Genomic DNA, 23,446 nt, shown 5'->3' on the forward strand with positions numbered 1-23,446 from the left:
CTGCAGTGTGAGTGGGTCAATGCATGTGAATCAAATGAATTCTGCACATTTGTGGGTTTTCTGAATAGTTCAGACACGGGTGTGCACAGCCCACACATCAGACTGTTTTATTTCATACTGCAATAAAAAAGTATGACTCCAGCAGATCATTTTCATATATTATAATACAGATGCAGAATTGAAAGTTTATTCTTTAAACAGCCTAGTATTTTACAAGAAATAGATAACTACTTGGAACTTTTGACGATGTCCTTAAAACAGGACATAAGTGGGCACGAATCCTTGGGCTCTACTCTGCCGTCGTCATCCATGAACACCCAGCAGAAAACGGGGAGGGAAAAGAGGAGGGGGAGGGGATCAAAGTGTGAAGCGGAGAATTTCAATAAATAAAACAAAAACAATGGATATAATCTCTCTGACCTTGCCCATAATACCCCAACCACCCCATCTGTATATCCACACTTAAAAAAAAAAAACATCCCATACAATGGATGCCAAATTTGAAATTTGCCAGGGACAGGACATGATTCGAGCAGATGATCGCCAAGCAGATCAACGCCGAGCAGATCAACGCCTCTCCCGAACCTTGAGTTTATCTTGCGATTGCTCTCTCGGCTGGTCGGTTGTTTCACTGGCCAGTTTGCTCCAGTCCGTTTCTCTGGAGGGGTTTCGTCAGATTATAGGTCCGTAGGCAACAGGAAACGCGCCGTGCCTCAGAGATCACCGTTTGTTCTCAATTAAGAATTTATGAGGGATTACCAGAGTCATGTCTGATAAACGGGAAACTGAAAGTAAAGGTGACAGTCGTGGAAGCAGTCGAGGGGGCAGCAGCAGGGGTTCGGGTGAAACAGCCGCTGTTCATATCGGACACAGTCAGTGGAGGTTTGCTTGGCTGCAGTCCCTTAAAAGTCCTCCAACGTCTCAATCTCTCCCATATTCAATCTCTCAGATGACGCGTTCACAGAAAAACCTGAAAATGAAAACGAGATCCCATTAGCAGACGGGATATAAAAAGCTGTGACACGTCGCTGCAGATTTTTCAGATTCGGCTCTCACCTAGAAGGCTGGGGTCTGCGCGGACCATCTTCTGCTTCTTTTTCTTCTTCCCTGAGGTGACGGTCTCAAAGCGCTGCTGCTGCTGACCACTCGTATGGTTCGACTGGTAGAGCGACGAAGATCCTGTTCCACCCCATACAGAATCCTGAGCAGGAGACAAACGTGGATTTAAAAGACTGACTCAGCTGCAGGGAGACGAAGCATTTCTGTGAAGTTCTGGTCTGTGACACCAGCAAAGTGTTATTGCTTAATGTGATCACAGTAAATATGGATTTCATCACAAATAATACCAATTATATATCATTGTGACACAATCATGAGATGCAGAAGACTCGAGCTGAAACAAAACCTTAAGATGCTCGATTACTAGCTTCATAAGACTGGCTAATGTACATTTGTTTACAGTGTTTAAGGGTTGTGCTACAACTCTTGACCCACCTCACTGTAATTACAGAACCATCGGGCCTAGTTGTTCATTTGCTGTCTTCTCTGTATGCTCGCTATTATAAAGCAAAACTATTTCTTATCCGATCAATTAATTGTTGGATTAACCGGTAGAATACTGTTCTTGTTTGATTTATTTTCCTAAATCATGTTTGTTTTTATGTGCATTCATATTGGTGTTGGGTTTTTCATCTTAAGAACGGCTTTGATCAGTTTTTCAAATGGTGTTTGGACAGAATTAAATACTCTCAGTGTGGCGATCCCTGAAGTTCAAAGGGTTTAAATGTCACTTGTGCCAATTTAAAAAAAGAAGGTGTTGAAGAGAGATATGGTAACTGTGTCACACTGAAGAGAAACACAATGCTGTCTTCAAACGTTACACAGTAGGTGTTGGCAATATGGATATAATCCATAACAGTACCTGTGACTTGCATATTAAAATCTCGATATGTAGTGTGATGGTAAAATGAATCAATATACCTGATAAATAACAGCATATTCACATCGATGCAAAAAATCATTTAAAATCTACTCTGTGATCGACTGCTCGTGACGTCCAATCACACCCAGAAATATTAAAAGGGAGATGGACCACAGAGAGGTTATTTTATATAAAATGATTTGATATGCAGCTTTAACGAGCCAGACCAGTCTGACAAGAGGATCAGTTGGACGGATTTGGATTTTATCCCCTTTAGGAAAGAAGCAGACCAATTACATCTTTTGAGGCTGATCCAAAGAGTGACGCAGGAGACCGTCACACCACATATGTAAATGAGAGTGCGACAGCATTGGCAGTGTCGGATGACTTGCTTAGATTGTTTTGAATCACACGGCTTTTGAGAGGCAACATGGGACCTAAACATTTTGTACTCATATGTTGAGCCTTTAAACTCACTGGATTGGCTTCAGTGTGGCGCACCTGCTGCTGCTTGAGGGCTTGCTGTTGGTTCTGTGGTGCCTGTTTCTGTTGGTTAGCGTTCTGTTTGGCACGACGTTCCAGGAACTGCTTGGCAAAGTCCTTGGCCTCGGGAGTGTCCCCCAGATAGGCCCTGACGTAGTCGTGCACCTCATATGGAGAGTCCACTTCTTTTAGGAAGGATGCAAACGTGGGAACTGGCAGGGAGACAGACGGAGAACATTTGTGAATTCGGCTTCCAGAAATGGTTCATCGATAGCTGTGGGTGGAGTGCCTTTGCAAAACATATTTCTGAAGTCTTACCATCCAGGTTGTTGGCTGTGTTGAGGGTGTGCAGAGTTTGCTCGCACCATTGCATGAAGGTGTCCTGCTGGCTCTTACTGACCCCTTGAAACAACTTTAGCAGCTTCTCCTCCTCTTCTACCTTCTTATTGACCCGCCCACTCACAGAGTTACTTTAGACGCACATACAAAGGCGGGAGAAAAACAAAAAGAAGGTGTTAAACTCTGTATCACTCATATCCTTCATATGTTTAGTCAGACTTCTATTCTGGCACTCTTGATAAATACCTGAGGTTGGCGTTGCCTTTGTTGTTCTTCTGCGTGCTGCCTTTCTTGGGTTGGGGAGGTTGCTGGACAGCCTCTTTCACAGCCTCATCCCAGAAGCCCATGTTCGAGTTCTGGGTGTCACCCCAAATACTGCTGGAGTCTGAGCCCCAGTTAGTGCTGGTGTTCACAGACCCCCACACTGAGTTACTCAGAGACGGCTGTGACGAGAGGGAGATACGGTTACTGACATGATTCGCATTTCTTGGGCTGAAGGTCACATACAATGAAAAAACCCATCACAATTTCTCAAAGCCCAAGCTGATGTCTAAAACTTCCATCCTCTTTTAACCAATAAGATGCAGCATCACATAAGTCACGTACAGTTCTGGTTTGGGTGCGGATCTGGTTGGTGACGGTGGGGTGTTGCTGTGGGGGTTGATGATCCTTCCGCTGTTTCATCTGCTGGGCTTCTTCCCTTTGAATCTCCAGCAACGATTTGGTGGCAGCCGGCTGTTTGGCCACACTTCCCCAACCAGACAGCTTGGCCTGGGGCTGCTGAGCTAGCTGCGAGGCCTGCTGCTGCTGTAGCTTCAGGAGCTCTTGTTGCTGACGTCGATGCTGTGGGGACGGGGACAGAAAAGGATGACGTAAATTATTGTTCATGAAGTCAAAAGGCATCAGTTTTACCTCAAGAAAGGCACCAGCCTGACTTTAAAAAGGACGACGGCTGTTTCGCTGTCCTTACCTCCTCCCGCGCCTGTCGTTCTCTCTCCTCTTCCAGTTTCTGGATCTCGGCCAGTGACAGGGCGTTCTGAGTCTGGTTTAGAGCGTTGGTCGACTGCTGGCCCCACTTTGAGGAGGATGGAAGCTGAAGATCAGGACGAGGAGTTTTGTTAACTTTAAATACATTTCATACTGTTTATTTCTGCTGACTAATCCTCTGCGCCCTCACCTTCATCTGTGCAAGCTGCTGCTGCTGCTGCTGCTGCTGTTGAAGTCTCCGGAGGGCCTCTTGTTGCTGCTGCCTCTGTCTCTGCAGCTCCTGCTGTCTTTGGGCCTCCTGTTCTCTCCTCTTCTGCTCCTCCTCCTGTTGTTGCGCCAGAGCAACAGCCGCTGCAGCAGCTGCCGCCTCCTCCTCCGCTCGCTTCTGCTCCTCACGCCTCCTCAATACTTCGAGTTCCTCTTGCTTTCTGCGCTCCTCTTCCTGGTGAGGCAGAAGTTGCAATTTAGGGAGAAACTTCTCAGGTCCACTTAGGAGATGAAGTAGATGATATGTTTATGTTAGCTTACCTGTTTGCGGAGGAACTCTTCCCGTTTCTTCCTCTCCTCCTCTTCCCTCCGCCTCTCCTCCAATCTACGGAGAGCCTCCTCTTGTGCCAGTCTCTCCTCTTCCTCTTTTTGCCTACGCTGTGCCTCTTCTTGCTCTCGCTGCCGTCTTAATGCCTCCTCCTAAGATTGACAACACCGGGTCAGTCTCACCGCCATCAGAGATTAGTGACTCACAATGAAACAGTAGCTCAAAGGCTTTTAGCTCCACCTGTTTTTTCCTTGCCAGCTCCTCTTCTTCCAAACGTTTGCGTTCCTCCTCCTGGCGAGCCCTCAGGGCCTCCTCCAGTCGTTTCCTTTCCTCCTCCTCCCTTTTGGCTCTCATTTCTGCCTCACGCCTCTCCAGCTCCAACTGTTGGATCAGAAAATAAATACATTAATGGTTTTATCTGCAGAGATGTGAGGAAAGAACAATTCTGACTAATGATACAGTACCATTCAAATGTTAGGAATTGGCTGCCACAAATGCTTGATTCGGTACAGTCAGATGGCTGAGAGGACTACGCTATATTTCTCAATGGTCTGTCATGCTTTTAGGTTGTAGAAAATCCTCTACACAAAATGTTATTTTGTATGAAGGGTTTGTAAAAAGAAAAAGTAATGTTTTGAGGAAACTGTACGATGGTTCAACCAGAGGGCAGAAAGAGGTCACTGGTTAAAGAAATAGGCGGTTGGCGGTTTCTGCCAAATCTGCATAGATTTCTAGTGGACATTAATGCCTATAACAAACAGTGTGTTGCTTTAGCAAAGCTCATTTTTTAAACTTCTGAATAGAAACAGGTTAAAAAGAAAAAGTCTTAAGTGATCAGGATGTTCACCAAAATGTAATTAAGGTGCTCTTTGGTAGGAAACGCTTCAGTAAAAAAAAAAGTACCACATCTCATTGCTAGAAAGAGTGGAATAGCACGCAATCTACAGGTCATGGATGGGACTGGCAGCTCTTGCCGATTGCAGAGCAACTCTTTTGGTACTTGTAATTGTAAAGTACAATTCTGCCATCTAGTGACTCTTCTGTTTGTTTTTAGATATTTTTTTGCAACTGATTGGTGAACAACGACTTATTTAGAATAACATCTTAAATAAAGTGTCATATAAGTTACTTTAAATGAAAATTTTGGACGATTCAAACTGTTTTTACACTGACCACAACCACAACAGTGAGCAGAAATACAATTTACCTTTGCAGACTTTGACTTTTCAAACTGTTGCATCTGCTCGATGGTTGGAGCCTGTGCCATGGAGTCTATAGGTAAATCCCACACGCTGCTGCTATCCCACGCTGTTGAGAGTGATACAATGTGATGTATTACACCTGCTGTCACATGATACGTTTTTTGAAAATGAAACCGACAGAATCTTTCAGGAAGAAACTCACTGCTTGGAGCAGCTTGTTGGAGGTTTGGTGTGCAGGAAGCCTGAGAGGACGAGTTCTGCATTTCCCACACAGAACCAGAATCTGGTACAGACAGGGACCGGGTGACAGGAGGTAGGAGGCTCTCAGACGCTCTACAGAAACATAAGAAAATATAGATATAAATAGATATTAATAAATGCCATGTTCCCTTGATGTCAATGCAAGGTAATATTTCTAAACACTGAAGCGCAGGTACAGATTTATTTAGAGACGAAGAGATATGACTGTGCAATATTGTGTGCGCTTGTTATCAACCTTAGCTTGAGAGCCTGATATTGCTGTAGAAGCAGGTTGATCTGCTGTTGGTGCTGCTGCTGCTGTTGAACAGGAGCTGAGCTAAGAGCTGCAGCTTTCTGCTGGGCCAGGGCCTGAGCATACTGCTGCCTGAACAGTGGAAGGGAGAAGGGAGAAATTAGAGAAACCCAGGAAATGAAGTTAAACCTACACACTGTGTTATACCTACACAGTGAGACAGGCTGTACATGTGTACTTGGATTTTTTTCAAATGTATTCATAACTTGTGAATAATCATGCTGCATCAGCAAATGAAAACAAGAGTCACATCTGAGCTGGGTGTACCTGAGGAGGTATTGGTATTGGAGCTGCTGTAACTGGTAAAGGTTGAGAGCAGTGAGCTCTTGTTGCCTCTTCAATCTCTCCTGATCACCATCCCCCTGCAGTCACGATAAATCACAGCAGGCATCATTTTTGGTCAGAGAGAAAGGGTCCCCCAACGCAAACATTAACATAACTGATACATGAAGGCTTCTCTGACACATCTCGTTGCTAGAAAGAGTGGAATAGCACGCCATCTACAGGTCATGTCTGGGACTGGCAGCTCTTGCCGATTGCAGAGCAAATCTTTTGGGCATGAGGAATAAAACCTGACACATTAAGCCAACTCATACCTGTAGAGGCGGCGGTGCAGGGCCTGGAGTGAACGGTACCCTCCCCCATATCTTCATGATCTCTCCAAGCGCTTGAAACACCTCATCACATCCTCTTTTGACTAAGAGAGACATGGTGAAGTAACCAGCCTGGAACCACTCAGTCATTTCCTGGTTACTGAATGGACCTGAGAGAAACACAAACAGAGAAAACGAGACTCAGGGACAACACTGGAGCAGTTCTATAAATAAGTGTCAGTTTTTTAAGTCGCATCTTAAATAGATAAAACCTCTTCCTGTCTCACCCTGTATCTCCCCTTGGGGGTCTTTGTAGAACCACTTGAGAGCAGCCTCGTGAGTGAGCGGCAGACCTGAAGGTTTAGGCTTCTCTGAAGTCTTCGCTGTAAGTCTGTCATCATCCACCACACCATCCTGTAGGTATGCCACCATCTTTTCCGCCTCCTGGGGAAGGAAGAGAGCAAAGACAAAGAATTTTGAAGAAGTAACACAATCAACTGTTTTTAGGGATATTCCTAGCGACTAATTTTTTTGTTTTCTTTCACGTTTAAAATCTACTAACTTACCCGCTCAAAGTGTTTCAGTCCCTCGTCTTCATCTGTGTCGTGTGGCACAGCTGTGGGCCTGCCAATAGGTGCCAACATACTTGAAGAGAAGGTCAAAGGATTGTTCATCACCACAGGAACCTCCATTTGCTTTTGCTGCGGTAGCTGGATGGCGGGCGACGGAGCAGATACTTCTTCACAGAACAGTACAGTAAGAAAAAAGCAGATATAAGGAGGTTGTCCAGAAAAAGTCCCATTAACAGTGAGAAGTACAGTGATTGCAGGCACAAATCCCACCTGTACGAGTGGTAGAAATGTGGGTCATGGGTCGGGACTCGAGCATGCTGTTAGACATGGGGATGTGCAGGGGGACTTTGCAGGGCTCTGGTGGGAGCTCCCGGGGTGGCTGCCGTTCAGCTGGTCTCTCAGACTCTTCTGTTCTACTCGGCTGGCTATGAGACATAGACTGGACTGGAGCCTGGGGCTCTGAGACTGGTGGAGCAACAGGTGAAGCAACAGGTGGAGCCTCTTCTGACACTCTCGCCAACTCTAAAAAAAAAAAAAAACCCCAACAAAAAACAACTATAAATGTTGAGATGGGATCATCGACAATATAACCATGCTCCTTGATTTATGAACAGAGTATGACCAAAGAAAATGAACTTCAAGGTCTATTGTGTTATTTTGTATCGTTGACGGCAAAGACAAACAGACTTTTTAAAAATCGTTTTCCATGAAATGTAACGGTATGTGAGATTTTTTTATCGAACTCTGGTGTTGAGGCAACAGAACATCATAGTCCATCAAGACAGTGGCGGTTGCCAGACCAAGGGGCCACACCTCACAAGAGCAATAGTCACTTGTGAATTGTAGATACATTTGCAAATACTTGAGTCCTAATACATGATCATGCATGCGTTGCAAATAAGGGGTTTCTTTTGATTAGTTGAAATTTTCTCATGTTGCAAGTTGCAGCTTGCCCATTAAGCCACACTTCTCCCAGATTAAACAACCAACACCAGCAAGACACTAACAACTTCAGTGGAGCTTCTCTGTATAATAACTGAAAGTTCTGACCAATGAAACTATCACACTGACTGACCTTTTCGTTCAGCCTCTCTCTTGGCCTCTGTTTCCATTTCTTTGGTCTCCTTGGGGTGACTGTCCTCCTCCTCCAGGCCCTCTTCACACTCTTCCAAGGGCTTAAATTCGAGCTCCGCCTCCTCCAAGATCGGCTCCTTGGATGCCTTCTGAATACACAACAAAGAACACAATTACAGTAACATATAAAGAAAAAAAAAAAGCACATCAGTACTTTGTGATTCACTCATTTATTTGAAAAGTCTTCTCAGGTCTCATCTTACCTTGAGTGAGAGAAAGGCCCCTGATGAGTCAAATGTGCCCGCCTCCTCATCTGCGTCCTCGAGGCACCACTCTGGCAGGCTGTCCCTCTCGTCCTCCAGGCTGCCGCTGCCTGACCGTGGCCTCCTGTAGCCACGCTCGTCTTCTCTTGCATCAAATGGGAAACGGCGGCGCTGATCTGGGTGTTCCCGCCACCCTGCGGACCGAGGCCCATCTAGGGAAAAAATAAGTTACCCTTTGTCGTTTGTTTTTGTGCTACCGAACAAACAGCCTGATTTCTTAGCATGGAGATGTGCAGGTCTAAAGCGCAGGGAGGTTAAGGAAAGGACACCTCATTGCACCATTGAATTGTCTCTTACATAAAACATATGCCCTTAATTTGTACCAGGTACATGTAACATCGTTCTGTTAGCCACAGAAGTCTACAAAGACAAATGTGCCTCATTCTGAAACAATCATTCATCAAAACTGGCAGAACACACTACATTTATCAAAGATAAATGTATTGGTAATGTGGTCGGTGCAGTGCCCACCTGGGCTCGGAGGGCACCACCGGTCACCGTCCCGTCGAGAACCCGCCAGGCGCCAGCCCCCCTCATCATCCTCACCGTTCTGATCGTCACGAGAAGAACGCCAGTTCTCACTCTCTGCACGCGTGAACTCGTGCTTCCTCGGTAGACCTGTTCCTCCATCTTCATAATTGCCTCGGACTGAAAAGAGGAGTGGGTAGAGGGATGGTTAATGGTGAAGCCATCGTCATTACACTGATAGATCACATTAAAAATGGTTATTTGTTTCATTTACACCTACTAAAGAAATATGAACTCTTATAGCTCAATAAGAAACACTTACTGTGATTCATCTGAAAATGTCCTGGAGCAGCATCGACTGCGATGACAGAGAACAACAAGAAGATAAGCCAGTGCCAATGAGCACATTGTGCATCGATTATATGAGCAACAAAATTCATCACCTACCTGGCTCTTTTCGACCTGGCTTTTCAAACCTTCTGTCTCCCCTGGCGTGGAAACAAAACCACACATTATGTAAAGTCAAGGCAAAACGTTGTCACACAGCTGCCGAACAGAAACAACTTAACAAATGAAACGTCTGTACATTGTCAAAAAAAGGACAGACTGTAACAACAAAACTCATGACCACAAACGAGTATTTGAATACCTTTCTTCCCAGCTTTGGGAGCGGTGCATTTCCCTCCCTCCACGACCAAAACCTTCCACATCATCAAAACTTCTTTGGTAAAACCCTCCGTCTCCTCTCCCCCGGCCTGAAAACAGTCAAAAGGTTGATGTGACCTAAAGAGGTTTCGTTGCTAGTGATTGTGTATAAACTGCTAAGCATTAGGTGATCAAAGGATCAAATGTGGTTTAAAACATCCGCAGGGTTGAACAAAACATCAGATGTTTTCCAAAACAGATGATCAGAAGCCCACTTTCTGCAGCTATAAGTCACAGGTACTCAGATGAATACATTTGAATTTTAAATGGTTTATTCTTTACCGACACATGCACAAACATAACCAAACTTCCACCAGCAACTGAACAAATCTGCTGAATCATAATGCTGAACTTTCCCTTTCACATCCAGAAGATGTACGATAAAACAGCTCTTGTGGTTTTTAAATTCATCTGTCCTCTCCCTGAGTCATAAACAATATCAGCCAACAGTGACCCTGTAGTTTACCTTTAGTATTAATGTCTTTGTTTATAATAAAAACCCTCTACATGACATGGCCTCTCAGCAACCTTCAATTTAGGGCGGTTCAGAAAAAGTTCACACGGTTCATCTGAAGCACACAGAAGCCGGAGCTGCTTTATACTGAACTTCTCTAAACTCTTCCTGTCCGAGAGCTAAACAGCGTCCTAAAAATACAGTACGCAGCTTTAACCGACTGAGCGAAGTGTTAAGGTGTCCTGAGTGCGTGCGTGCTACTAGTATTCCCATCTCAGACAGGGTTTTCCACGTTTGAGACACATTTATTACGAGTGTAAGCAGCTGGGGAAGAGTCTGCCGAGTAAGCACAGCACCTACAGAGTGCTAATAATACACCCCTTGTCTCAAGCTATGGCATCTTAACTGTCTGCAGTTGTTCAGACTTCTGAACCTCCACAGACAGATTAGCTAAATAAATAAAGGGTCATTTAAAAACCTCATTCCAGCATTGTGCTTCCACAGCGTAAAAGCAGGTGAGAAAGATAACACGACACATTCACGTATCGTCTTAGTCCAGTTCTTACCTCTACCCCTTGAGGTACTTCGGCCTCTCGGTGCCCCTGCTATCGGCCCACCTCCTCGCCCTGTCAGCCGCAGTACAGCTGCACTGTTTACAGACATGGAAAAATTTCTCTGCAAACACAAACAGGGGGAGGGGAGCGGGGTGGACGAAGAACAGGTTTTCAGCTTTCTTCTTTGCAGGCTAGTTTGCAGAAGTACGGTATCATCCAAGAAATTAGTATAAGAAGCCAACTGGCCGGAGGGCAATAAGACATTTAATTTCATCTGAGCGATAAGTTCAGAAACAGCTTCTGATTTTTATCAAGATAGAGATCTGATACTATGACAGGCTCTCCTACCTGTTCCTCTTCTGTAAAAGACACGAGCGCCAGAGGCGGCAAGGGCTCCTCTTGCAATATGGGCAGGAACTCCTTATCGTGTAGGTCTATAGGGATCTGGAGGACAGAAATAAACAATCACAGCTTCACTGTTAATATTCATAAAGCTTTGAAAGAGTCACACCCGGTAAGGTGAATGTAAATCAAGTCTCAGCAGTAATATAATTTGTATGCAAATCACACCGACTGCAAGCCTGCATCAACAGCTAATATCCAGACGGTACGGGGCCTACCAACCTTGTTATCCTTTACATAAAGTGCTAACATTTCTTCTCTCCCGTAGCGATAGTCTGCAAGTTTATACTTTGGCAATGCAGGCGAGAGGGGCGGAGAGGCAACCGTGCAGCCGCTTCCACCGCCGCCGCTGCCGCCGCCACCGCCTCCAGACAGGGCACGGAGCCTGCGGAGAGACAAAGGGTATTAAAAAAACAGAAGGGACAGAGGAAGGGAGACAACGCTACAGCTGAGATGGCAATTCGCATGTTTGAACATGTGTGCAAAAAGCTGCACGCCGGGCCTCCGACAGAAAACCAGTTTCACAAGCTACAAATCATTTCCCCCTCAGACTGATCATGAATTCATACAGAAGCTCATTTACCATTCTGGTCCAAAGTTAAGTGTCTGGGTTTCGGCCATTCTTCCTTGAAAGTTCTGCGAATAGAAAACAGAAAAATGATTATCACCGCTCACAGTTTTAAAAAAAACATGCATAAAATGTAAGACAATATAGGCACGCATCACCACTGTGACTACAAACAATCACAGTTAAGCGGTCTGTGATCGTCATGTCGTTCATACACTATGAATACTTCTGAACATCCGGGGGAAAGTAAAAGTTCATTAGGCCGTGACATTTAGCATGTGCTGCATGAAGCAACGACTGAACTGCAGCACACATTTCTGCTTTTTATCATCATCATCACTGTGTGTTGAAATCAGGACAACTAAAGTCAGTTTTCACATCCACAAGTTGAATTAATTTAATAAATCGTTGTCATATCACTACACCGGTTCAAGTAAGTGTTGATTTTACTGAGGCGATTCATTTACCAAACCCATTTCTGCAGGATATGATTAACACTTAAGGTTTTGTCAACGTACTCCAGCTCCTCAGGACACATAAACCCATCCCACAAGTGCTCGAGCAGTGTACAATTTCAATCTGCTACAGCTATTTTAGGAGGTCTCCCAGCCTGCGAGGAGGAGGGCATGTCAGACACCTGTAATTGACAACTTGGGAGGGTTGTCTTTACTTTAAATGAAAATAAAATGAATGAAAAATAAATAATCACGTACTGCAAAGACGACCTTTAACCTTTAACCCAAAGGCCTAAAACAAAAACAGGTGTATTAAAAAGTAGCAAGGCTTCCTCATGAATCAGCCACAAAAGGCGACAGGCACTCACAACACCGTCTGACCATATGGGAGCCCGGACTTAAGCCACGTGTAAGTTGGTAGATAACGCGATAACGACACTGGAGTGGATGGTCCCTGTGGCAGCCCTCCTGCACGCTTCGCACATTTGTCAGTGATCATATAGGGTCACAACTGAAACACGGGCTGAGTTTACATAACGTTATGACTCGTGTGAATCATCTACGAGCCCACAGCTTCGACAACAACACAACTTCTATCAGTTTGATCATGTCACACTTAAATAAAAAGTAGGAAGCAGCTTCAGTCAGCAGAAAAAAAAAAAAAAAAAAAAGATGACGGCCCATTATGTTGTAGCAAAGTTGTCCGGATAGTTAGCTAACTACCTTGTGTAGTGTCCAACGTGTGACGTTAATGCTAATCTTGAACAGGGAAGCAGGGAATACACGGCTACACAAGCTATAATCACACTTGACCCATCCTGCTGTTAGATGATCACACTGAGGCTGATGTTAGTGAAGTTACTACGTGATGGTCACTCGGGAAGGTTAACTGGAAATCATCCCCGGGTTACCAACATTACGTTAGCTAACGTAGCAAGCTAACCAGCCGGATAAACAACCAAACATGGATGTGTAATAACAGGGCACTAGTACCTGACATTAGCCAACACTTCCCCTGATGGTTAAATGTTGACAGGAGAGTTGTAGTTATGTTTCAGCTAGTTAAACTTCCAGTATGCTACATGCTCGTACCACACCAGGGTCTTTACGCTAGCCAGCAGGACGATAGCCAAAAGGTGGTTATGCTAGCGCGTTAGCTAACGGCCAACTGCCAGCGTTTTAACCCTACGTCGCCTGTCATGCGCTAACATAGAGCCACATATGTACTGACACTAATCTAGTTCACCACGTGAGAAGACATTTTATCACACACACTCCACATAACTAAACGTAACACTGCTCCGGCACGAGTTAATCCCTAACCCCCCTCAACACTTGTGGCTAAGCACGCTAACAGGTTGGCTAAACTAGCTACACGCGGCCTTCGAGCAGCCGGGATCCACAACAACATTTCCTCGTCAAGCCGTCCCGCACTTCTCACGGCCCGGACACGCACACGGAGGCACTAGAGCCCGGTGCTGCGAGGCCAAGTAAACATGGTGGTTTAAACAACAGTCCCCGGCAACCCCCCCAGCTCGCCAGAACCGGACTCTCTGACGTGTCACTTGACTTAAGTGTACGATTTTGTCCTTCCGAGTGTATTAAACTTTGGCTGTCTTACCTCTGCTTGTTCTGACAGCACAAGGTTTGTATGCGAGTTGTGTGGCTCTCTCTGGGCTCTCTCTCTCTCTCTCCGTTTCGCACAAGATGGCTGAGTGTTGGTCACATGACAGCAGATAAAACCCGTATGCCGTAGACAGATTTGCTGACTGTACTGTATTCACAAAACAACGAGGGGGTGAGTATGTATCACTGTGGCGTTTTAATGCGCCTATTGTAAACAGGGTTATTAAAAAAAAAAACATGTCACATGAAATGTGCTTTAAACAAAGCGGGTATTACGTTGTTTTTACGCATCTGAAGTGTTTAGGAGGGGGATACAGCACGGGCCCTACCCCCCACCGCTCAAGTGCACCGCAATGTAAGCTCCTCACACACCATCTGAATATAAAGAGCGATGGAAATAGTCATTAAATAATAAATAAAACACAATTTTGTAATTGTGGTTAAATCTCAGGCAGATAAATCTCTGTAGTCATAAGATATGCACATAATAATACATTTACCTTTAGGCTGGAATGTTGCCAAACTAGTAGGGTAACTCTCAAGCTATGCTTACTGGGACAGCTAACTGCTAATAACGCAGCTAGGGCTAGCTGGTGCCAACAGTTGTGCAACGAATGAGCTCATTTTAAGGTATGAAATGTTGCTAATACCGACTTACAATTTCCAAACAATTAAAGTAAAGTAACGCTAACATTATCTGTACCAACTACACAGTCATACTGTCTCTTGTTAGCTTACATTGCATGCTAACACTAGTTGGCAAATTTAGCTTTGAATGTCTGCTAGCTAACCGTAACCTGAGGACTCACCTGTACCTTTTCACAATATCCAATGAAAAATGTCAAACTTAAATATACCATGAACAAAATCTTGAATACTCTTGTTCATGTGAGTTTTGTGGGTTCAATCACATAAAGGATCCATGTAGCATGAAAAGACACACAGTTGTTTTTTGGTAGTGTTTTTTCAGGCAGAAGTAAGTTTAAAAACATTATTTATGGCCACTTTTGTAATAATTATGTACTATAATCCACTATGATTTGAATTACTGTGCGCCCATGGTGACACTGACGGTATTTTAGGAGGTTTGTAACCCTGTATAGTGAAATCATCCGCAAAATAAGTAAGACTGTGGGCAGTTGGAAATTTTCTGTACTGTCGCAGTGGCTGAGATCGCAGTGCGGCTCGTTGGTCTAGGGGTATGATTCTCGCTTAGGGTGCGAGAGGTCCCGGGTTCAAATCCCGGACGAGCCCAGTTTTTTTTTTACCTCTGTTTTTTACCTAATGGTCCTTTATTATCTGCTTATCAGGGGAACTGGCAGTGACAATGTCTGCAGCCGAGACAGTTCAGATGAGTCATTTCGGACTATCCTGTACCCATCACACAGTAATAGAAATGTATGTACGAATGTGGAGTAAAAAAAAACATCCTTTTAACAGGGGAAATAAGTAATATAGTGTAACATAATATACAGATTAGTAAAATACGTATAAATACATGTAATTTTTGTGTCAATCTATGAAATATGTGCATACATTAGAAAAGATATACTGGCAAAACAAATTGTTGATAATAACAGAATGAAAAGCACAACAGGTAATGTACTTTGTAATTGTGCAGCCCTAGAGTACAGCCTTTCAAAAAATGAAAGAGTGGACACCGAAATAATTGAGTTTACAGCAGAGGTAAGAAGAAAAAGGACTGACCCCGACGTGATTTGAACACGCAACCTTCTGATCTGGAGTCAGACGCGCTACCGTTGCGCCACGAGGTCTGAATGTAGTGAAGGAGCTGGATGCAATATAACCATGAGAACACACACAATCACCTTTCGTCTTTTTCCTTTTTATTGGAGTGTATCCATTCAGAGGATCGAGTAAGTAGTGTCGTCTTCAAGAGGCTGAAACACGTCTAGGTACCGACGATATAGCACTCAAAATCACAAAGACCTGGATGAATGAAAGCCCTCATCAACATATTTTTTCAATTGTTTTTCTGCTCTCATCTCATGGCCGGTTAGCTCAGTTGGTTAGAGCGTGGTGCTAATAACGCCAAGGTCGCGGGTTCGATCCCCGTACGGGCCACGATACTTTTCGTTTTTTATTACATATACATCAAATTATTTTCCACTGTAACACCACTAAAGGTATGTAACGCTAGTTCAGTCTACATAACGCATTTTAAATGAATTATGTTATGATCAAGTTTGAATACTGACTATTTAAATGTTAGTATGTTTTTGCAGCAGCGTGGAAGGTGATGATTTGGGCCATGACAACCGTAAAAAAGGATGTAGGTGGAAACAGCGAGTGGTCTGTTGACTGGTCTGAGATCAGATGTAATTCGGCTCCAAAAAGATAGACATACAAGGCGTTGGTGGTATAGTGGTTAGCATAGCTGCCTTCCAAGCAGTTGACCCGGGTTCGATTCCCGGCCAACGCATACGTTTTTGTCATTGCTTCTTATTTCTTGTAATGTTAAAAAGTCATCGCTCAACATATTTTTGGATGGCAGCACATATTAACAGTTAATCACGTCCAACAGAACTAATAAACAGCAAACATACAATTATTTTAATTCAGGTAAGTGAGAAGTCACCAATCAAAAGTAAACTTCCAATTTGAATTGAGGTTACTGCTGATATTTTATTTTTAACAATTATTGTTACTGCATATTGTCTTAATCTTTTATAAAGTTTTTATTTCTGTGAGAACAAACAAGTTTATGAGACAAGTGATACTTGGCATTAAGGTATTAAGCCAACAGAGAGATTACAGCATTTGGGATAAAATGATGCAGTAATGTCATCAGGTTGAAAAAAAAAATACAAGCGCATATAACAACATTAGAATAAAATATAAACTGTACAAGAGCAATTATATTCTAAAGTAATTTTTCTTTGAGCAATCAATAATCTTGTGAGACCCACATCCCTTGAGAGGCCACACTGCTAAAAACCTCAGGGACGTTAGAGAGACGAGTTTCATTAGTGTGATTAATTTGTGGTTATTGCTTCACATGTAATGAGTGTGCTCAGCCTCCCGAAACTGATCACTTAGGTGTATTGGTGGAAAGAAACCATCCACACAACATACACGTGCGCGCTATTTCTCCAGAATTGATTAATAATACATGTAGACATGTGGCTTTAGACAAAGACAGAAGGAGTTTACCTGCTGAACAGGAAATATGTCACTGTTTCTCCTCTACCCAGAAAGTTCATTTGTTATCCTATTCACCGGTGTTTATCGTGCTTACCCTCTTTTTCCCTCTGTTGCCATGGATATGCTATTCCTATGGCAACTGCAGGCCTTTATGGATGGCCTCGGGCCCCCACCGTAGAGTAGTCTCTGAACCTTTCATTACACATTCCCTTCAAGCTCACAGACAAATCACACAAGTAGCACATACTCTAACTCTGTCGCCCTCTCCCTCTGCCCCCGTAGTCATACTGCTGCCTCACTTTTAAGTCCTTGACGCACTGCACATGTTGGAGACAGCCGACACAGCTGTTTGTAGTTTTCGTTTACATTTGTCCCAAACTGCACTCGGAGGCATTCATCAGCGTACTTGATACTCGACGCCAGTGCTGGTAGGAAGAGCACTGTGATCAGATTTGTAGCACGCGTATCGCTGTCATAAGAGTCAGCGGCACACGCTCTCTCATTTTCGGTGGCAATGGAAACCAGAGCTCCGTCTTTAAAGATGCATGAGACGTCTTGAGCAACGGAGAATAGAGACAGAGGCTCTGCCAGAGAAAGTGTTTTCTGTGTCAGAGAGAGTGAAAGAAAGGGAGGGGCGAGGCTCGTGCAGATGACAGTAAAGTTGTAGGTGGCAGTGAGGGCCCAAGTCGAGGCAGAGTGCAGTGTGAGGACAGAGTGTGTGTGCGTGTGTGTGTGTGTGAAGGGCAGGTGGGGGGCCTCCACCTGCTGAATGAACCCCGTCAGCGTCGGGGAGTACCATGGGCTACGGGTGGGCGCGGCCCTGCTCAGCATTGTGGCGGGCTGCATCATCATCGGGGTGTCCAGAGAGTGTGATGCTGATGCTGTAGGAGGTATCTTCCTGGGAGCGGGAGGCCTCGGTGAGTGTGTTTGAAAGTTGTAGGAAAGATTTGTCTATTTCCGTAATGTCATTGAATATTGATTAAGGATTAGTTTGTGTAATAGTGGATTAACCGTGATGGTCTGGTTGGGGGCCCTCCCCTCTTAAAAAACATACCTGACCATACCTTGATACCTAATGACTTTTTCTAATTTATTAAAATTGCTTTTGTTTAAGTTGTTCGTTAAATACAATCACGGTCTCTTTGTCTTAAGACATCTTAAATTTAGTTTTTTATATCCATCGACAATGACCATAATGTCCAACACCTGCTTGTTTGTACATTAAATAGGTAGCATATACTCCGCTGGCAGGAAAATGGCAGGAAAACTTGTTATCTAGCTTTTGTGGGCTGCAAGGGGGAAAAGGAAAACAAGAACACCACAATGCAGCCTCGGCTTTGGGTAAATGTGAATTCAATGAGAGGTGGTTTAAATCCAAACACTACGTTGCATCACCATGTATGATAAGCTACTCTACATGTCTTTGTGAATGAGTTACTGGAAAACAAAAATAACCCATCATTTTTCAAGCATAGCTCATAAAACATATAAAAATTATACTTTTCTATATTTATGGTTTTGATCGAGGTGAAAAGAGACTGATTACTTTCATGCATGCAGCAGTGAGATCTGCAAGACGCCAAACAACGAAGAAACAAAACTTACGTCAACAAAGCACAAGGCTTAAAAAAATCTCATCAGAGTTTTGTCTGGCTTTATTTAAAAAAATGCATTTATAACCGTCTATCAAAACTTCAGATGAAAGATCTGTGGTCTGTGACATTTTCCATCCACCGTTCTTGAAAAACACACCCTTTGATCACTTGATACAACAGTGTAACTGGAACCGGCTGACAGCCTGACTAGTTGCACTGCCAAGATAAACTGCTTTCCTGGAAGGAAAAAAACAGCAAAGGGCACGGCCGTTTGATATGCGGCGCCAGCATTAGCATGCATCGATAACGTGAAAGGTATTCTCACTGATGATTTGATCAGCTTTCAATAATGAGTCTGTCTCTCTAATGTACACAAGAATTTGGCAAATCAAAACTGTGCACAGCAGCTTGACAGAGACACTCACTTTGGCAGCACTTGTGCAGATAAGCAGCATCTAATTATGTGTTTTGGGGCTTATGTGCCTTGATGCCTCCTCCAACACATAGGCTGACTAATGAGTATGAACAGAGTGTTCTCGGCAGATCCTTTTCACTCCTTCTGCAGTTTCATGACATTTTAAGCACATACATGCATCACAGCCACCCTCAGGACCTGCCAGGGTTTAATACCAGCTTTTGTGGGTTGTAAGGGAAATCAATAACTGAGTTGAATTGGAGCAGAGTGCCACTGAGAGGCACACAAGCCCCGCGGTTCAGATATTACTTTATACTTCAAGTTGAACAGGAAGGAACATCACACACTGTATCTGCTACACTAAAAATAATCTGAAGGCTATTAGATCAAACATTCTCATTGTTGGTCGTGGTGTCTTCAAGTATGAGAACTTCTATAAAGAAGAGGAGAGTTTTTCAATCTTCTTGTGTGACTCACAGGCAATTTATGTCTCGATGAGAAAATAAAATTAGCAGATTGCGATAAATGAGGAAATGCGAGTGATTAGATTTGTGCTTCTGTGCCACAGTGGAATTTGATCTTTTCTTACAGTCTGCAGTGCGCAATATTTTCAGGGCAAAGAATACATATGATTGATTGTCACACTGCAATAAATCTATTATTACTGCTTATGTATTCAACCAATTAAGGCTGGGTGTCGTTTAAGAAATACGATACCAGTACCGATCTGTAAAGTGATACAGATATCAACGTAATACTTTTCTCCGTAACCATCATGTGCATCCAAAAGGTTTTTATACAAATACATTTCGAAAGTGTTCAAATTAGTCAGCTCTGGCAAACACGCCGCGCTCGACTTCACCGACTTCACACGTCGCATTAAATCTAAGAATGCTTGTGGTGATTGGTTGCAAGCAAAACCATAGAAATAGTGGGGTTTTTTTTCGATCTGGGTACAAAAAAGGATCAAGTGTAAGTATGTTTTAACTGGATACGTTTTGATACTACTTGATACTGAGTTATTTGGGTCGATAGCTTAAAGGTATTGAGTTACGACACCCAACTCAATAGTGATTAGGACACTGTAGTAAAAGCAGTGTTTTTATATCGTTTGTCAAATTAACAATGCTGTCTGCTGTCCAGGCCTGCTCATATCGATCTACCCCTTCATCAAAGCCTGGCTGAACATCAACCATATTCTTCCATCCTTTGGTAAGTTGTTTGATATTTTTATTATCTGAAAATTCAATTTAAATACTTTCAAATTCAAAGCGTAAGTAGACAACTTTATAACTTGTCACCCTCTCAGAGTTTCCTTGTGCCATTACTGTTGGCACACAACCCCAGCGCTCTCCATCGAGTGAATGCCTGTTCGTTCACTCTTGTTTTACCTCGGTTTCTATCACTTTCCGTCTTCACCTTCTTAACCTCCTCCATCAGTGGGGTCCTTCTAGTTATTCCACCGTCACCTGAGGATAGCGACCGGGGAAAGCAATCCCTCTTTCTGTTTAGATCTATACGCGGATGGATGGTGTCATTGTGCTTCAGCCATTACACTGTGCAATCAGCATTTACTTCAGAATTATAACTTCAAGCAGAAAATAAGTCCATTGCCAGTTTAACTTCACTTTAAAATCTTTTTGTTTCATCGCATGATATCATTCTGTGATTAATATAAACATTTCCCAGGAAACTTCAGAGTGCACCCCACGCCAGCCAACCCGGCTCCTGATCAACCCATAGAGACAATAAGAAGAGAAGGTGAGTGAGTGCGTGAGCGAGCGAGCCTGCCTTTCCTTAATGCTTCAACAAAGTGGCAGCCAAGCATGTGCAGCTATCATATAACATCAGATACTGTGCTCAGCCGTGAGCCATCATGTCTGTTATTTGTTGATGACAAATCTGACACCAGTGTGCACACTGGAGAGCTAATAGTTAACGCCAGGGAGAGAGGTGTTGTGTCTAGGTGGTTATTGCAGAGTATCAGTCATCTCTCTAATTCCTCATGGGGTGCAGTTGAATAGCAACAAAAAAGGCACGGTGTCTTTTTTCACAACTACTTTATGAAGAAAAACACGAGACAAGAGACACTTACTAACTCCTTGTGGACTTTTTCATACAAATGTCAGTTCATGGAAAAATCAAGGCCAAAATAAACTCTATATTAGCAGCATGCAATGTACTGTAATTACAAATCGTGATGCACTGTCTAAGTACAGCTCTCAGATTTCCACAGCCTGGTGAAACATGTCATGTTGTAATGAATGCTGCAGTGTTTATCTGCTCTCCTTTGCTCTTGGCAGGAACTCAGAGTCAGCTCAACCTGGAGCGGTCGAAGAGTCGAATGGGAACCTTTGTGGAAGGCGGACCAATGGCTGAGAGCAACCCAGAGGAGGGGTATGAGACCAGTGTTATGTCCTGTGATTTATGTTCATATGAAGTTAATGTAGTTGAGGGACTTAGACACAAGAGCGAGAGGTGATGTGACGATGTGATGTTCACAGAGTGCAATAAAGGGAAGGATGAGCAGGATGGAGAGGTGGAGTTGAGTCTGATTGTTACCTTAAAGATCATAACGTGTCCCTAATCTTTAAAGTAATTTTAAGTCCCTAAACGTAATTTCACATTATTCAGCTTTTGTTACGTTAAGGTTGAGAGAAAAATAATGTACATTTTGCAGATAAATAGGCGTAAATCCCATCCTGGGAAAAATATTATTTGTCCTTCCCAAATATCAGCATAAACACAACTATGTAATTTCAGTGATATTAATAAAATACAATAAAAGCACATACAAAGCCGTCAGCAGTGGGGCATGATGCAGGTAGGCCTACAGTATCCGTTTGGGAATCTGAGTCTGTCGTTGGTGGCTGACCTCCAGTTTAGGTCAGTTTATGTTAGCTGGTGGTTAGCTGGTTGCTGTGCCACAGTAACATTAGCCTGTATTTACAGTAGCAAATGTAGAAATGTATTTATCCTTCGCAGGCAGTGCGACAGAGTTCATTACCAGAGCCGAGGCAGTGCTTTTGGTTGTTCCCTTCGGGAACAGCTCCTGAGGAAAATGTTATGTCACCTCTAACATTGATATTAGATATTAGATTTTCACCCCTGTGCACATATATTCAATATGTATGTTTTATTGAAACACTGATAAAAACATATTAAACTAATCCAAAAATATTGCTTAGGAACAATATTCTTAGTAGAAAAATATAAAATACACACTTGTGCCTCTAAAAGAAATACATGCACAGACACACATGTCCAAAATCATGAAGATCTGATTATCCAACATAAGCCCTGGGTGGGCTCCTGCTGCTTTTTATAAAGTGCTGCCTCTGTGGCAGGTTTAACAGGGTTTAGTTGAAGTCTTAGAGCTCTTTGTGATCCAGCAGGGGTCAGTGCTTGGCCTAAGTTTATTCTCAATTTACAAACTCTCTATGTATTTCTCGCTCATAATAGACTGAAGCATTTATTTGAGCTGTCTGACCAGAACAGCATCAGTCGTTTGTTTGCTATGTTTATCATTTAACTTGTAGCGTGCCATGTGAATTGTGAGGTAGTGTCAGTCAACATTGTTTTCTTTGAACCATGACTGGCATCTTTCCCCAGACCCAGATTTCTCACATTGCTCTTGATTATAAGTGTAATATATATACCATTTTTCCACACTGCTGTCTACTGATCTATATCGTTTGTCAACAAATACTACAAGAATGTTTTAAGTCTCACTCTTTAAAAAATAAACAATGGATTCATTCGCTGTGGTTCATTTTAATGCATTATATCAGATTTCAGACGACTTAGGGGGATAAAATAATTCAGTTTGTCATAAGTGGAGGGAAGACGTTGTAAACTGATGCTTTCAAACATATCATTTTCTAAGTTTTCATTTTTTTCCCCTCGTGGTGTTTTATTTTATTCCCCTGCTTACGTGAGTCATGCTGTGGTGTGTTGCAGGACGTCCTCAGACATGCCAGATGTCCTATCAAGACGGAAACTAAAACAGACACCTTCCGATCAAGACCTGCCATGACGTCATCGCACGACCCGACACGACCAGACGAGTTATTCAACTGATCTATTTGCGTTTCTTTCAAATGTGGGACAAAAGATGCCGGTTTGTGTAATTGTTGTACCTGCTCGTCCTGCGTGTTGAGATCAGCTTGCGATGTTGTACTTACGTGCTCTAATAAATATCTGCAAAGATGCAATTGTGATTGTTAGTAATGTGTTTTCATACATCGTGACACCGAGTGAAGCAAATTAAGCCCAGTGGTCCCACTTGTGTGCAGCTCATCTCATCAACGCACAATGTTCTCAGCCAGCAATTAAGAAATTATTACGGTCGTTATGTGATGAAGGGACTCGTACGCTCTTCAGCTCAAGTATCCCTGCTTGGATTTTGTCATGAGCAAAACTAATTGTACTACATGCATGTGTACAGACAGACAGAC

At 43.3% G+C, this 23,446-nt stretch overlaps 2 protein-coding genes across 5 annotated transcripts; one reads left to right on the forward strand and one right to left on the reverse strand.

The window, feature by feature from the left end:
- Positions 1-93: 93 nt before the first annotated feature.
- gigyf2 (GRB10 interacting GYF protein 2) lies at positions 94-13,948 on the reverse strand. Of its 4 annotated transcripts, none has more exons than XM_084368047.1 (29): positions 13,810-13,948; positions 11,749-11,801; positions 11,388-11,550; positions 11,112-11,207; positions 10,776-10,884; positions 9,700-9,805; positions 9,498-9,538; positions 9,373-9,408; positions 9,054-9,230; positions 8,523-8,734; positions 8,261-8,408; positions 7,456-7,707; positions 7,180-7,349; positions 6,901-7,057; positions 6,617-6,783; positions 6,288-6,382; positions 5,964-6,092; positions 5,670-5,800; positions 5,473-5,573; positions 4,506-4,646; positions 4,259-4,417; positions 3,921-4,172; positions 3,714-3,836; positions 3,350-3,586; positions 2,990-3,186; positions 2,723-2,874; positions 2,399-2,616; positions 1,057-1,201; positions 94-970 (listed from the first exon to the last, which is right to left on the reverse strand). In XM_084368047.1, exons 2-29 carry the CDS (start codon positions 11,784-11,786, stop codon positions 903-905), a joined length of 4,020 nt encoding a protein of 1,339 aa, XP_084224173.1. In that variant the 5' UTR covers positions 11,787-11,801; positions 13,810-13,948; the 3' UTR covers positions 94-902. The 4 variants fall into 4 exon arrangements, with proteins under 4 accessions (XP_084224173.1, XP_084224174.1, XP_084224172.1 ...); XM_084368048.1 differs by having other exon boundaries at positions 2,423-2,616; positions 7,180-7,352; XM_084368046.1 differs by having other exon boundaries at positions 7,180-7,352.
- Positions 13,949-17,605: 3,657 nt separating this feature from the next.
- Positions 17,606-23,197, forward strand: kncn (kinocilin). The gene is made up of 5 exons (XM_084368053.1): positions 17,606-17,896; positions 20,133-20,201; positions 20,679-20,750; positions 21,293-21,386; positions 22,950-23,197. Exons 1-5 carry the CDS (start codon positions 17,749-17,751, stop codon positions 23,023-23,025), a joined length of 459 nt encoding a protein of 152 aa, XP_084224179.1. The 5' UTR covers positions 17,606-17,748; the 3' UTR covers positions 23,026-23,197.
- Positions 23,198-23,446: the final 249 nt, after the last annotated feature.

This window comes from Pagrus pagrus (genome assembly GCF_965226575.1).
Source record: "Pagrus pagrus genome assembly, chromosome: 12".
In the NCBI taxonomy this organism is placed as follows: Eukaryota; Metazoa; Chordata; class Actinopteri; order Spariformes; family Sparidae; genus Pagrus; species Pagrus pagrus.